This window comes from Lathyrus oleraceus, chromosome 3 (genome assembly GCF_024323335.1).
Source record: "Lathyrus oleraceus cultivar Zhongwan6 chromosome 3, CAAS_Psat_ZW6_1.0, whole genome shotgun sequence".
In the NCBI taxonomy this organism is placed as follows: Eukaryota; Viridiplantae; Streptophyta; class Magnoliopsida; order Fabales; family Fabaceae; genus Lathyrus; species Lathyrus oleraceus.
The window spans coordinates 509,307,200-509,321,165 of record NC_066581.1 but is presented as its reverse complement, the minus strand read 5'-3'; the positions used below and the strand labels follow the sequence as shown (position 1 = coordinate 509,321,165).

Here is a 13,966-nt window from a genome sequence, read left to right as displayed (position 1 = left end):
GGATAATTTTATCGGACCATGAAAGATAGCCCACGGTAAAAATGATCTAAGTGCAGTAATGCTGAACTTGGTCGACTGATTGAGTTTGAATGCCTGATTAGGTTTGATAGTCTGAACTTGGGCCTAAACGCCTAATTGGATATACACGGTCCATTTTTCTTATAAAACACGGACCGTTAGGTGTTCAAGTAAGATGAGTCAAAGGAAGATATTTTTCCCACAATTTGAGGAAGAATGAGTCTTTCACTACTCAATGTTTCTAATAATAGAATGAAGGAAACCTCAATCGAAAATGGATCTTCAATTTCTCCTAAAAGTACACATACAAAGAGTTTTTCACCACTTAATATGCACTAACTCTAATCGTTCTCAAATTATATATATATATATATATATATATATATATATATATATATATATATATATATATATATATATATATATATATATATATATATATATATATATATATATATATATATATATATATGAGATTAATTACTATACACTGTCAGTGTAAAAAGTTTTACACCGTCGATTCATCACCATCATCCGTTTGTATTACTTTATAGATTTTTGAAATAAAAGTCAAACTTCTTTTAATATCCGACGGTTATGATTAATTGATGGTGTAAAATCTCTTTACACTGTCAGTGTATTTCAATTAAACTCTTTATATATATATATATATATATATATATATATATATATATATATATATATATATATATATATATATATATATATATATATATATATATATATATATATATATATATATATATATATATATTTATATATATATATATATATATATATATATATATATATATATATATATATATATATATATATATATATATATATATATATATATATATATATATATATATATATATATATATATGAGATTAAAGGTAGTGCACTGTCAGTGTAAACTATTTTTACACCATCATCCAATAAAATTATAACGTTCTGTCATGTCATATCAGTATTTTAAAGTTAAACGTGTGACTTGGCGGGATACAAGTCTCTCATTGGCTGGCGGTGTAAAAATATTTTACTCTCTCTCTCTCTCTCTCTCTCTCTCTCTCTCTCTCTCTCTCTCTCTCTCTCTCTCTCTCTCTCTCTCTCCTCTCTCTCTCTCTCTCTCTCTCTCTCTCTTCTCTCTTCTCTCTCTCTCTCTCTCTCTCTCTTCTCTCTCTCTCTCTCTCTCTCTCTCTCTCTCTCTCTCTCTCTCTCTCTCTCTCTCTCTCTCTCTCTCTCTCTCTCTCTATATATATATATATATAATATATATATATATATATATATATATATATATATATATATATATATATATATATATATATATATATATATATATATATATATATATATATATTATATATATATATTCAACTCAATTTTAAATAAAATTAACTTTTATCACCGTTTAAGAATACTTTACCAAAAAATACAATACATTGTATTAGATAGAAAAAACAACTAAATGAGTTTCCTTACTAAAAGCCAAGAAAAGAGAGTTATTGACATTCAAATAGGTTTACTAAAATTAGTAAAAGGAAGAATAGAGACATTATCATAACTTGTTGAACATAAATACCTATACATCACCATGACTCATAGATAAGCACTAGCCACCACATCATAAATCATAAATATTAATAACAAATTAACCAAAAATTTGAATTACTATATAGATTAAGTAAAAAATTCAAAATAAAATACTTGGCCATGACCAATTCAATAGTCACATGATCACTAAAAATTCGATAATTAGTTACACTTAGTGGTTAACTAAGTTACTTAAGATCCAAATTAATAGCTAAGACACTAGTATTTAACTTAACTTGTGTTACAAGTTTGTTACTCAAATCAGAGTTGTAACAAATATATATATATATAACAAGATAACATAAGCAGCAACAATCTCTTATGTTGTTTCAAGAACAAGAATAAAAAGTGGTGTTGTTTAGATTGAAACTCGTGTGATCAAATAGTTTGAACCATAAATGACAAAAAGTTTATGTTGTTTTTCTGAAATTATATTGCCTTTTCTAATTGTTGATTCTCCTACACCAGAACAATCTGGCACTATTTCTCAACAATTCACTTTATCTGTCACTAAATTTCGCAAAAGGTTCGTTTTTCTTCGATTATGATTATATTTTACATTGACAGTGTATATGAATTAAACCGACGGTGTAACTTACCGTATGTATGTGTATGTAGATGGAGCCCGCAGGATTCGTCGCCCCAAACGCTGTCAATTCGGCTGATATTGAAGTAGTCGAGGCGACGAGAGAAAATGATAACCACGGAGAAGTTGCAGATGTGAAGAAGATTAAAGGAGGATGGAAAACTGCATATATCTTGCTAGGTATTCTCTAAACTAATCATTATTATAGTTTTTTTGAAAACTCGGTATCTGGCTCTAGGACGGACTAATTGAATTGAGTGAACGAATGCAGCGAATCAAGCATTGGCGACATTAGCATTCTTTGGAGTCGGAGTGAACTTGGTTCTGTTCTTAACGAGAGTTCTTCGTCAAGACAGCGCCGATGCTGCGAATGCGGTTAGCTTGTGGACCGGAACTGTTTACATGTTTTCACTCTTGGGAGCATTTTTGAGTGATTCCTATTGGGGCAGATACTTAACTTGCACTATTTTTCAGCTCTTCTTTGTTCTGGTATGCTTCTATAATTCGGTTCGGTTCAATTTTAGATGTTTCTAATAGTGCTATATTTATATTTATATGAATCATGGACACACGACAGTGACACATTGAACACATCAATACCATCAAACACATCGATACCAGGAATAATTGAAAGTAATCACATGTGTTAGGCTTTCGACAAGAAGTGTTGGTGTTTCAAATGTTAGGATTCTTAGTTGTTTCTTGTTCTTCAAGAAACAAGATACATCTGTGGAAATTGAAGATATATGTGAATTGATGCAGGGTTTGGGGCTATTATCGTTGACATCTTGGCTGTTCTTGATAAAACCGGAAGGTTGTGGCGGCGAACATACGACATGCATGGAACCGACTTCGTGGGGAGTACGCCTATTCTATTTGTCGATATATATGGTTGCGTTTGGGTATGGAGGACATCAACCTACCTTAGCGACGTTCGGAGCGGATCAATTTGATGATAAGACTATTAAAAACAATAACTCTAGAGAAGCTTTCTTTAGTTACTTTTACTTTGCACTCAATGTTGGATCACTCTTTTCCAACACTGTTTTGGTTTATTATGAGGATTCAGGTATGTGGACGATGGGATTCGGCGTCTCGTTAGCGTCTGCTGTTATTGCCTTGATTTCGTTCTTAGCGGGATATCGAAGATATAGGTATGTTCAAGCTTGTGGGAATCCGATCGTAAGGGTGATCCAGGTGTTCGTCGCTACCGCAAGGAAGTGGAAGGTTCAACCGGCCAAGGGCGGCCAACTTTACGAGGTTGATGGCGTTGAATCCGCCATCAAAGGAAGCCGAAAGATCAAGTACACCAACGAGTTCAGGTACTTAAGTTATTGCAATTGAAAACTAGTGAGATATATATTGTCAGTGTATGATCATTAAACTCTTATACGATATGTGATTGTGTGTTGAATTGAGCAGATTCATGGACAAGGCGGCGACGCTTACGAAAGAAGGGAATGAATCCGAGAGTCAATGGCGGCTTTGCACGGTGACTCAAGTCGAAGAAGCCAAATGCGTGTTGAGAATGATGCCAGTTTGGCTCTGCACAATTATTTACTCGGTTGTATTCACACAGATGGCGTCTCTTTTCGTCGAACAAGGCGATGTGATGAACAACGAGATAGGAAAGTTTCATTTGCCAGCAGCTACAATGTCGGTGTTTGATATATTCAGTGTCCTTTTAAGCACCGGGCTTTACCGCAACGTCCTTGTTCCCTTGGCCGGAAAGTTAAGCGGCAATCCGAAGGGATTATCCGAGCTTCAAAGAATGGGAGTTGGCCTAATCATCGGAATGTTAGCAATGTTTGCAGCAGGTGTAACGGAGTTTGAACGGCTTAGACGAGTTACGCCCGGAGAGAAATCCAGTTCCTTGAGTATCTTCTGTCAAATTCCACAGTATGTTCTTGTTGGTGCTTCTGAAGTTTTCATGTATGTTGGTCAATTGGAGTTTTTCAACGGACAAGCTCCCGACGGTATAAAAAGCTTCGGGAGTTCGCTTTGCATGGCTTCGATTTCTTTTGGAAACTATTTTAGTAGCATAATGGTGAAGTTGGTGATGGTAATCACCGCAAGACACGGAGAACCGGGATGGATACCGAATAACTTAAACGTAGGACACATGGACAGGTTTTTCTTCCTCATCGCAGCGCTAACTGCTCTTGACATTTTCCTCTATGTGTTCTGTGCTCGGTGGTACAAGGGCTTCGCGGTGGACGAAACTGAGAATATCGAAAGCCAAGAGAACAACGAGACGATTAATCGAGTTTGATTGACTGAGGGAAGCTTAAGATGTTGAAACACTTAAGGTCGTCGATGAGATCAATTTACATTTCTTTATTTTTCTTTCTAAATTCGAATAAGAATGTACAATGTTGAAACATTTATCTTATCCAACATTCTATATTTCATCGAAATCGAAACTTCTAAATGAAGACTCAATGATATATTACATCAAAATCGCATGTAGTTTCTTCGCGGTCCATATTACATCAACTAGTCCATGAAGAATCGGAGCCATATCTTGCGCCATAATCTTCAAAAGTGTTCGGCATTCTACAAACAATTTGCAAGATATTAAACAACATAATATAACTTTTGTTCAATCGTTCAAAATCGTGTTTTGTATTACAAATCAAAAAATAAATGATGACGGTGTCGAACCTGATATTTTACTGAAGTTAAACAATGACATAGATGCGAGAGTTTTGAGCTCGAGTTCGCTGTTTAGAAGGATTTCTTTCAGTTGAGAGATGACGGCTAAGAATGCGGGAAGATGCAATCCGGCGTTATATTGTTTAGAAAGTGAGGAACTCAACCATGTGACAGTTATAAGACAAGTCCTCACCAAATCTAAATGTCTAGATTCTAAACATCTAGATATGGTTTTCAAAAACGGACTTTCTCCGTCGCCGATCAACGATTCTAACAAGTTTATCATGAACTCTTCATTCCTTTCTTCTTCCTCATCTTCCTGCGATTTTAATTAAAACATTATTAGCTTAGTTACATAAAGTGAGTGGCTCATGCAAAAAGCAACAATTTCATGATATGTCAACAATCTCTATGAATCGTTGACACAGATACCGAACACGACACTGACACATCGACACCAGTAATAAGTTCATAAAATGAATTAATTAAAAGTAATCACATGTGTCATGCTTTTGATCAGAAGTGTCGGAAATGTCAGGATTCCTAGCTGTTTCTTGTTTTCAAGAAACAAGATAATCCATACTAATTGAAGTTTTACTTGGACTAATAAATTAGTCGATGGTAATCATGTTTCACGCTTTCGATCAGAAGTGTTTGTGCTTCATATGTCTGGATTCTTAGTTGTTTCTTGTTCTCCAAGAAACAAGATAATTCGTACTAACTATTAATAAAGAAAACTTACCGATGAAATGGTTACATCTAACTGTTGATCCTCTTCATCATAGCTAGGAGATTTCAATTCCGAGCTACCATTTTTATAACCAGCTTGCTTTAAGACGGTGGTATCGGTTATTATCTTTCCGGTGGTAGAAAAATGGCCACACAAGATTAAAAGAGCTTTGCAACACTTCTTTTGGATCTTCTCATCATCTAAGCCTGCATCAAGAGCATCTGCAATGGCATTCACAGCCGTCTCGATGTATATGCCTAACTTTTGAGGCTCAACCTGCGTCGCAAACATGTTAGAGATTGAATTTCATTCACTTTTTAATTTGTTTCGATTGAAAAATGACCTAAGATACGGAAAACGAAAACATTGAATAAACATATCTGATAATGAAGTTCGGTCAATTGTGCCTACCAGTAAATCGAAGTGCAATAAGAGAACCGCAACGAGAGGCTTTTCAATTGGAAAACAATTCTTGAGATACATAAGCACAATATGCATTGTACTGTATACATCTTCACCCACCAAGCCACTTAGGAAAAAAGTAACATCTTTTCTCCTACAAATTTATAATATACAAAATCGTGTTATCAAGCGTGATTGCTGAAAGTAGTAGCATGTTCAAATTTCGCTACGTTGTGGTTCGAATGCAAATATACATTGTCATTGATGAATAATAGTTTTACACTGTCATCTAATCTAATGAAAACTCGTGTTACTACATCATAAGTCCATTTTGAAACCACTATTAAAAAGTAACCGTGAAATGATGCATTCTTAGTAGACGTAGTTTACACTGACGGTGCATGTTCCGTAAGGAAAAAAACCGAATTTGATAAACCTCACCTCTTCATCGACAAAAGTTCCGTAAGGAAAACTATTGCATTTGTTGTTGGAGTAACCATCTTGTTATGAAGAAGCTCATGAAGAATTTTTCTGTCGACGCTTCTTGCGATCTTATATATGCAACTAGAATCTGCTTGAATACAATTTAACAAAATCTCCAGCACATGCGATTTTTCTTCGACGTTTCCAAGTTCAAACCTCTTAAAAAGAAATGAAAAAACTCCTAAAGAGATTATATGCTTAGCATAAGTTGACTTTTCTTCTTCTTTCAAGGAAGCGAAAAGACTTTGTAACTTGAAAACAATAGTCTCGTCGCGCTTTTTCAACTCAAGTTCTTTTGAGTTTTGGACTGCTTGAGAGGCGAAATCAAGAAGACGCTCGAAATCTTCTGTCTTCCAGTTATCGATCAAACGCTTCAAAATAAGGTTCGTAAACGGCATGAACACGCATTCTAAAGTATTTCCTGTTACCGGACAAGTTCTGTTTCCCTTTTGAAACCATGCCTTGATAGCTTTCCGTTCGAAGGTTTGGCCTGACTCTAACGTGACGGGTTCCTCAAAGATCTTTCGTGTCAAAGAACAGATAAATTCCTGCGGAATGCTTGGAGAATACGATCCTACACCAAAATATTCATGTAAAACTCATTATCTATCGTCTAGAAAATCGATACATTATCTAAAGAAAACGACATAATCTAGCATATTTTCTTACCTTCAAGATTAGAGCTGATCTTATTCGGCTGCATCTTTCTGAATTCGTGAATTTGAACACTTGGAGTAAAATCTTCACTACTTTGATCCATAAACTTAACAGTTTCGGATTCGTATATCAACGTTTTTTTAACGACGGTTGAGCCATAAGAGCCTTTCTCGCAATTTTCAAAACTATCTTCATCCTTCTCGTCTTCTTCAACTTCATAAACTTCAGGTTTCCTATATCCGCCAAAGAACGAATCATATAGTTTCTTGCTTACCATCGCCTGTGGCGAGAATGGTTCGTTGGAGCTACCAGACTCAAAAGAATGACCGAACGAACTTGCCTGTCATTACAGATAAATTCGGTTAATAGTTAGTTAAGTTAGTTATCTTGTTATAGATCAAGTTATCAATAAATGAGATATTTTAGTAATACCTGTCTACTCGTAACGGATAATGACGGAATTCCAATAGAAGGAATAGTTGGAGTTTCAACTCCTTCACCGAGCCAATCTTTGTAATATAAAGCGAAAACTCGAGTTCCTGAATCCAAATTTTCATTATAAACTTTTTGAAGAATCTTTAGCTTTCGTGCTTTGGTTTGTGTATCTGCAACAATTTCACTTTCTTTGCTATTATACCATTTCTTCAAATGAGAAAGATGCGGCGAAAATAGATGCTCCCAAAGATCAGGCAACAATATCGTCCTCGCCTGAAAAGGCGAATCGCAAAAGACTTGCAAAAGATGTTTCGCGGAGATTTTCTTTTTTCTTTGCATCAAATAGACCACACTGAGGTAAAGATGAGCACAGGCTGATAACTTGAAATTCGGAATCCCGCACGTAAAATCGTATTTGAGATCATTCAAACTCAAACCTGTGATAATACTAAGCTGCATTGTTGCTCTTTTCAAATGTATTGCAGATATGGATTCGTCTTTCGCAGCCGTTTTCTCCACGCACTCAATTGCTTGCTCGAGACTCGTAATCACTTTGGTCTCGGAGTTGTTTTCTTCTTTCTCGAGATGAATGAAGTTCAAGGAGGAGAAACAATTGTGGCGTAACGCGGACCGAAAATCTTCGTCTTTTAGAAAATTTTCTATGTATCCATTCAGAATTGAAACTAGTGCTTTCACAGCAATTTCATCTATAGCAAGACTAGAAGGATCTTGCGAATTCGTAGCTTTATTGTTATTTTCATAGCTCTTTCTATTTCCACTCAATTGTGTCAACAAATATGAATTCTTCAACGGCTTTTCCACGATTTTTTCCTTCTTGTCTTTGCCTCTTCTCGCATTTGACACTTGATTTGGATAAACATCTTCAAATCCACTATCACTTTCTGATGAATCGTAAGACTCGTTCTTCTTAGTTTCATCGTTCTTCAACCGTTCGTGACTTATCTTGTTTCCTATAAAGACATTGTTATTACTATCCCTTGATCTTGTGTTCTTACTATCATTTGTACTGCTGATTTGATACCTTGAGGCTGTTTTAGACTTTGCTTTCTGTGTTTTGATTCGTTCGCTCGATGATACGCAGAGTCTCTCTTCCAAGGAATGAAGCGGATCGCTTGAAGCACCATGGTGGAAAGAAGATCTTGACTTTAGCACTCTTTTGCTGCTTCCTTTGAATCCTTCCTTTGCAAGAAGCTCCTGCAAAGATGAAGCCATTTATACTGATGTCCCGGGTAATCAATCCGAATTGCAAGTCCTCCTGCAAGCAAAGATCCGACAATATGATACACAGATACCAGATACAATACTGATACGAAGAACAAACGTCTGACAATATGATACACAGATACCAGACACAATACTGCTACGAAGAACAAACATCCGACAATATGATACACAGACACCTGACACAATACTGATACGAAGAACAAACATCCGACAATATGATACACAGACACCAGACACAATACTGATACGAAGAACAAACATCTGACAATATGATACACAGACACCAGACACAATACTGATATGAATAACAAACATCCGATAATATGATACACAAACACCAGACACAATACTGATACGAAGAACAAACATCCGACAATATGATACCCAAATACCAGACACAATACTGATACGAACGAACAAACATCCGACAATATGATACCCAAATACCAGACACAATACTTATAGGAAGAAGAAACATCCAACAATATGATACATAGACACCAAACACAGTACTTGATACGAAGACACCGGTAATAATTTTAAGAAAATAAAGATCGAAGGTGTGTTAGGTGTCTAATAGTAAAACTCACTTTCAATATCAGTACTACATAGTCTCATTTTGTTAGAACAACAACAAAAGAAAAGAGATATGAAAAGTACAACAAAGAACACACGATATTTGACTACGCAGTTCGACCAATTGTGCCTAGAACAATAACTAATAACCAAAGAGAAATTGAAACATTAATCACAAACAACAAATACAATATTTATTTGAGTATATATAAATCAAAAAGAGAGGAAATGATAATTTACCTTAAGCTTTGGTTTCAACTGAACATGTCCAAAGTGAATATGGAACTAATAACAGCACAAGACAGAAAGAAAAAAGGGAAGTTTTTGGTTTGGTTTTGAAAGAAATGAAGAATGATGGAGGTGATGATTGGTGAAAGAACATGATATATATATAATATAATAAAAGGGTTGGTTGGTTAGTTGGTTAATGATTATGATGAAACATAAAATAGAGTGAAGAAAAAAACAACAACTGGCAACAAAGGAATGAAGATGATTTGATTTGACAAATGAGTGAAAGAAAATTGACACATGAATGTTTCAAAGACGGTTGACATTGTTTTTTTTTTTGGTTTTTTTGTATTTGCAGGCCATTATGATTTCAAATATACTAATATACTTTGTACATGTTAGTTAATCATAATAATTATATTATAGTATATGCTAAAATAGTATAGTGCTAACTATGTTCAACTGTCACATTTCTGTTTGTGGTCCCACCAAGCTAGTTTTATAACCAGTGGCAGTGGATTTATTCTTTAACATGTTTCTAAATGCCATTGCCACATGGAAATATGAAAAGATAAAATAAAATCAAACTCTAAGAAAACCATGTTATAATAATGAGATAGTTAAATGTGTAAGTACATAGAGTAAAATACAAAAAGAAATGTTTGATGCATTCTCAATGTCTCACTTGTTGGATTATACTACAATGAACTATAAACTTAGATTTATTTTTGTTTTTTTAACAAAAACATTAAAACCCTCAAAAATAGAAATATCTATTTAGAAATTGAACTATAATGTAATAATTTCATTTATTTATAATTTTGATTTTTATACAAATAATATTGATAATTTTAGTTGTATCTACTCACGAAATTTATCTCTTTATTTAAATGTCATTTAATTTTGATCCTTTTTTATTTTTTTCTTAAAAAAATAGTGATGAAATGTTAAATTAAAATTTATAGATATTTATGTCGGTGATACAAATGTTTGGATCTTTTGCTCTTATTTTTTTTTTAAATATAAAATATAAGCTATTGAAATTTATAAAAATAGTATACATTATAGTTAGGAGGAAGATGTAACTACAAAAAAAGTAAATGGACATGTGAAAAGACAAAAAATATACAATTCTGATTTTAAGCTTTGGAACACTAACAAAGTTAGATCAAGAAATAAGGTGAGAACTATTGTAAACAAGAAGTTAAGGAAGGATATTATAAATGTGAAAACAGTAGGTGATTAGATCATAGTCTTAAAAATTGTAGTGCAACGAGACACTTTTAATGTTATTAGTTCTTAGGGAGCTCAAGTTGGGTTAGCATAACAATTTAAGGTAAAATTTTTGGGAGGAATTAGAAGACTTATTTCAGGATATCCCAATGAGAGAAGATTTTCTAGAAGGATATCTAAATGGATATGTTGGAAGCGTGGTAAAAGGTTTTTAAGGCATGCATGAGGATTATAGAGAGATAAATGTGGAAGATAAATCTAACATTAATTTTTTGTCATCTTTTGATCTTCCTATAGCTAATACATGTTTTAAAAAAAAAGTGAACATCTTATAACATACATATTATCGTGCCACGAAAATTACCTGAGTGCATCGCACACTCGAAGATACAACAAAATCGTCATTCAATTTTATTTATTCCCGAAGGAAGAGGAAAATATCGATAAAATCCAAGGGGAGGAGAAACGGATAATGAAGTCCGTTATGCAAGAAGAATGTATTAACACCCTTCACATCCATTGTACTCAACGAGAACTATTTTGATTGTTCTTTGCTCGAATGTGTGTTATTATCTAAAAATTACTTGCGATGATCTCCACAAAGGGAAAAAAAAGATTTATAATTAGTGTATCAATAACAACTTAGTTGTTGTCAACAATAACAATAATATTACACAAGATAAATGTTTCATAGGTTTTACCTTGAACAACCTTAGGCTTGATGAGAAAAGAAACACCTATGAAGTTATCATTGACCTTCCATTTAATCGATATGTCTTTCAGACGAACTCCACGAGATTTCGTAACTACAACATCTTTTTAATGCCTTTTCTTTGATGTCTTCTTTAGAATACCATAATTATTCATCCATTTCTTTGTTCCTATCATGTTTTCATATTGACTCCATAAACTTTGTAGAGGAAATTGTAGATTCAGAGATTAGTTTGAGGTGTGGAAGCGAAAACAAAAAAATATTGTATTTTTGAAAATTTTAGCATAGTAGCTTGTTGTCACAGTATAATGCCATGACATCTTGTGTCACAACTTTGAGCATCTGGTAACTCCACAACGGTCAAGCGCAACTACTTCTAACAACAATGTATTTTGTTTCTTGTTCATCTTTAGAGAGCTTGGCGGGAGGAATAATAGGTGCACATTTTTTCCTACCATTTTTACAATGTTTCTAACACACTTACTTTGGTAAACAAAGATGTCATCCTTCATTATCTTCACTTGAAAACCAAGAAAGTATGTAAGTTCTTCTACCACCCCATCTCGAATTCAGCTTGCCTTTCTTGAACAAGATGATTTAACAACTTACTTGACATCCTTCGTAACCTAATATCTTAAACATAAATATGCATTATCATAAGAGTTTCATTGTCTTTCATAATGACATCTTCCATGTTTTTGACATCATTACTAACATCCTAATTGGCTTTCACATCCAAGTTCCTATCGAGGAATGCATTTCGCACATCCATTTGGTAGAGTTTGAACTTAAGAGACAAAATAATCCTAGTAATAATATGATAACATCAAGACAGGTAATCTTAGAAGAAGATTCATCAAAGTCATACCCTTTGATTTTATCATAGTCTTAAGCTACAAGTCATACCTTCTTTCTAGTAATAACCTCATTATTTTTCTTATTCAGTGGCACCTTTATATCATTTAAGTTTTTGTTAATATCTTCCTCTGTATCTTCTACTGCAGAAGCCTTCTTTCTTTTTGGTGAAGTTTTTCTTTTAACCACAAACTTCTAAGCAATAACTTTTTTTACTTCAGCAAAGTCAAACACTTTTTTTACTTCAGTTGAATGTAAGTTATTCCATATCTTACTAGCAACAACGCAGCAATGGAGCATGATGGTGATGACGCACAGGTTATGTATCATAGAGCATGTGCGTTGAGATCATACCTCATATATCTGATTGAAACATCCATATTCGTGGACAAAGAGGCTTAGTACGTCAATGTGGTTAACCTTATAAACTTCATTGACTTCGATCAGATTCGTGAGTACAACTAGGGGGCGCTTGTTTAATTTACATGTACTTGAAGTTAGATAAATGTTGTCTTTGGACAGATGACAACAAGTTATATGTTGTTTACGGTAATATATTTTCACTTTTACTGTTATTGTATCATTTTCATAATACTTGTGTTGCGCCATTATCAATATTTCATTTATACCATTTTTAGGCATGGATCCTCCAACACTTTCCACACATCTCTAGTTGATCATATGTTGATGACTACTCTGAAAACATGCTTGTGCATTTATCCCAGCTCAGAGGAGGGAGTCAGTCGACCAAACACCTTTAGAGTGTTTCTTATACAGACTGTAGTTGATGATATATGATACACATCGTATAAAGATCATCGTCAGACGCGGCCTTTGAATGACATAGTCTTCTACTCTAAATGGTTGGCTTGTGGATCACGCATGATGTATCCACATCTGCCTGAGTGAATCATGCGCCAGTTTGGGTATCTATAGATTGTTCCAAGAGACCCCTTTGTGTCTAATCCTCCCACTATAATCTGCAGAGATGTAGGTGTAATGTATAATAATTTCTATAATCATCTGGTACCAGATGAAGTATGAATTGTGGCGACATCTCTTCACCAATGGAGTAGTGCATTCGACTACATCCAATAGTATTTTAGAGTGTCTCATCCTTACATGACACCTGATACTCCCAGAGATCCACCTAGATCGGCTTATCAAAATATATTAAAGGATGAGCAAACTAGGTCATATCATGTAATTGATGTGTTACCTGCATGTTGTTCTATATTGCGCAAACTGAAAGGCACTTCTACGAGGAATGAGAAGGAACATGGGATCAAATGTACCCATTAGTATTCGAGATCATTTGTATTAGGGATTATGGATAATAATATGATTTCTAATTTGTCATTTTGATAGTATTATTATGGATTAATTCTAATATATGATATTTAATCTTATTTGATTAATATATGATTTAATTGATAATAAATTTATAAATAGTCTTTTACATCAATGTATTTTTTAAAATATGTCATATTTTATTGACTAAAGAATAATTACGGAAGGTCAAATTTTAGATTATCAAGAACCACTTTAA

General features: G+C 33.9%; 2 protein-coding genes across 2 annotated transcripts; one reads left to right on the top strand and one right to left on the bottom strand.

The window, feature by feature from the left end:
- The first annotated feature begins 1,876 nt into the window (after positions 1-1,876).
- LOC127128469 (protein NRT1/ PTR FAMILY 7.1) lies at positions 1,877-4,586 on the top strand. Its single transcript, XM_051057814.1, has 5 exons — positions 1,877-2,143; positions 2,236-2,383; positions 2,475-2,692; positions 2,966-3,525; positions 3,626-4,586. Exons 2-5 carry the CDS (start codon positions 2,236-2,238, stop codon positions 4,473-4,475), a joined length of 1,776 nt encoding a protein of 591 aa, XP_050913771.1. The 5' UTR covers positions 1,877-2,143; the 3' UTR covers positions 4,476-4,586.
- On the bottom strand, positions 4,458-9,747 carry LOC127128468 (putative E3 ubiquitin-protein ligase LIN). The gene is made up of 8 exons (XM_051057813.1): positions 9,627-9,747; positions 7,563-8,841; positions 7,143-7,470; positions 6,432-7,047; positions 6,000-6,144; positions 5,601-5,864; positions 4,868-5,177; positions 4,458-4,759 (listed from the first exon to the last, which is right to left on the bottom strand). Exons 2-8 carry the CDS (start codon positions 8,796-8,798, stop codon positions 4,653-4,655), a joined length of 3,006 nt encoding a protein of 1,001 aa, XP_050913770.1. The 5' UTR covers positions 8,799-8,841; positions 9,627-9,747; the 3' UTR covers positions 4,458-4,652.
- Positions 9,748-13,966: the final 4,219 nt, after the last annotated feature.

Excerpts from the sequence above, each read along its gene's own strand:
- LOC127128469 (XM_051057814.1), top strand. The coding sequence starts at position 2,236 with ATGGAGCCCGCAGGATTCGTCGCCCCAAACGCTGTCAATTCGGCTGAT. Across the intron at positions 2,384-2,474 it reads AACTGCATATATCTTGCTAG|CGAATCAAGCATTGGCGACA; the intron begins GTATTCTCTAAA and ends GAACGAATGCAG. Across the intron at positions 2,693-2,965 it reads TTCAGCTCTTCTTTGTTCTG|GGTTTGGGGCTATTATCGTT; the intron begins GTATGCTTCTAT and ends GAATTGATGCAG.
- LOC127128468 (XM_051057813.1), bottom strand. The coding sequence starts at position 8,798 with ATGGCTTCATCTTTGCAGGAGCTTCTTGCAAAGGAAGGATTCAAAGGA. Across the intron at positions 7,471-7,562 it reads TATCCGTTACGAGTAGACAG|GCAAGTTCGTTCGGTCATTC; the intron begins GTATTACTAAAA and ends CTGTAATGACAG. Across the intron at positions 5,865-5,999 it reads TATTGCACTTCGATTTACTG|GTTGAGCCTCAAAAGTTAGG; the intron begins GTAGGCACAATT and ends TTTGCGACGCAG.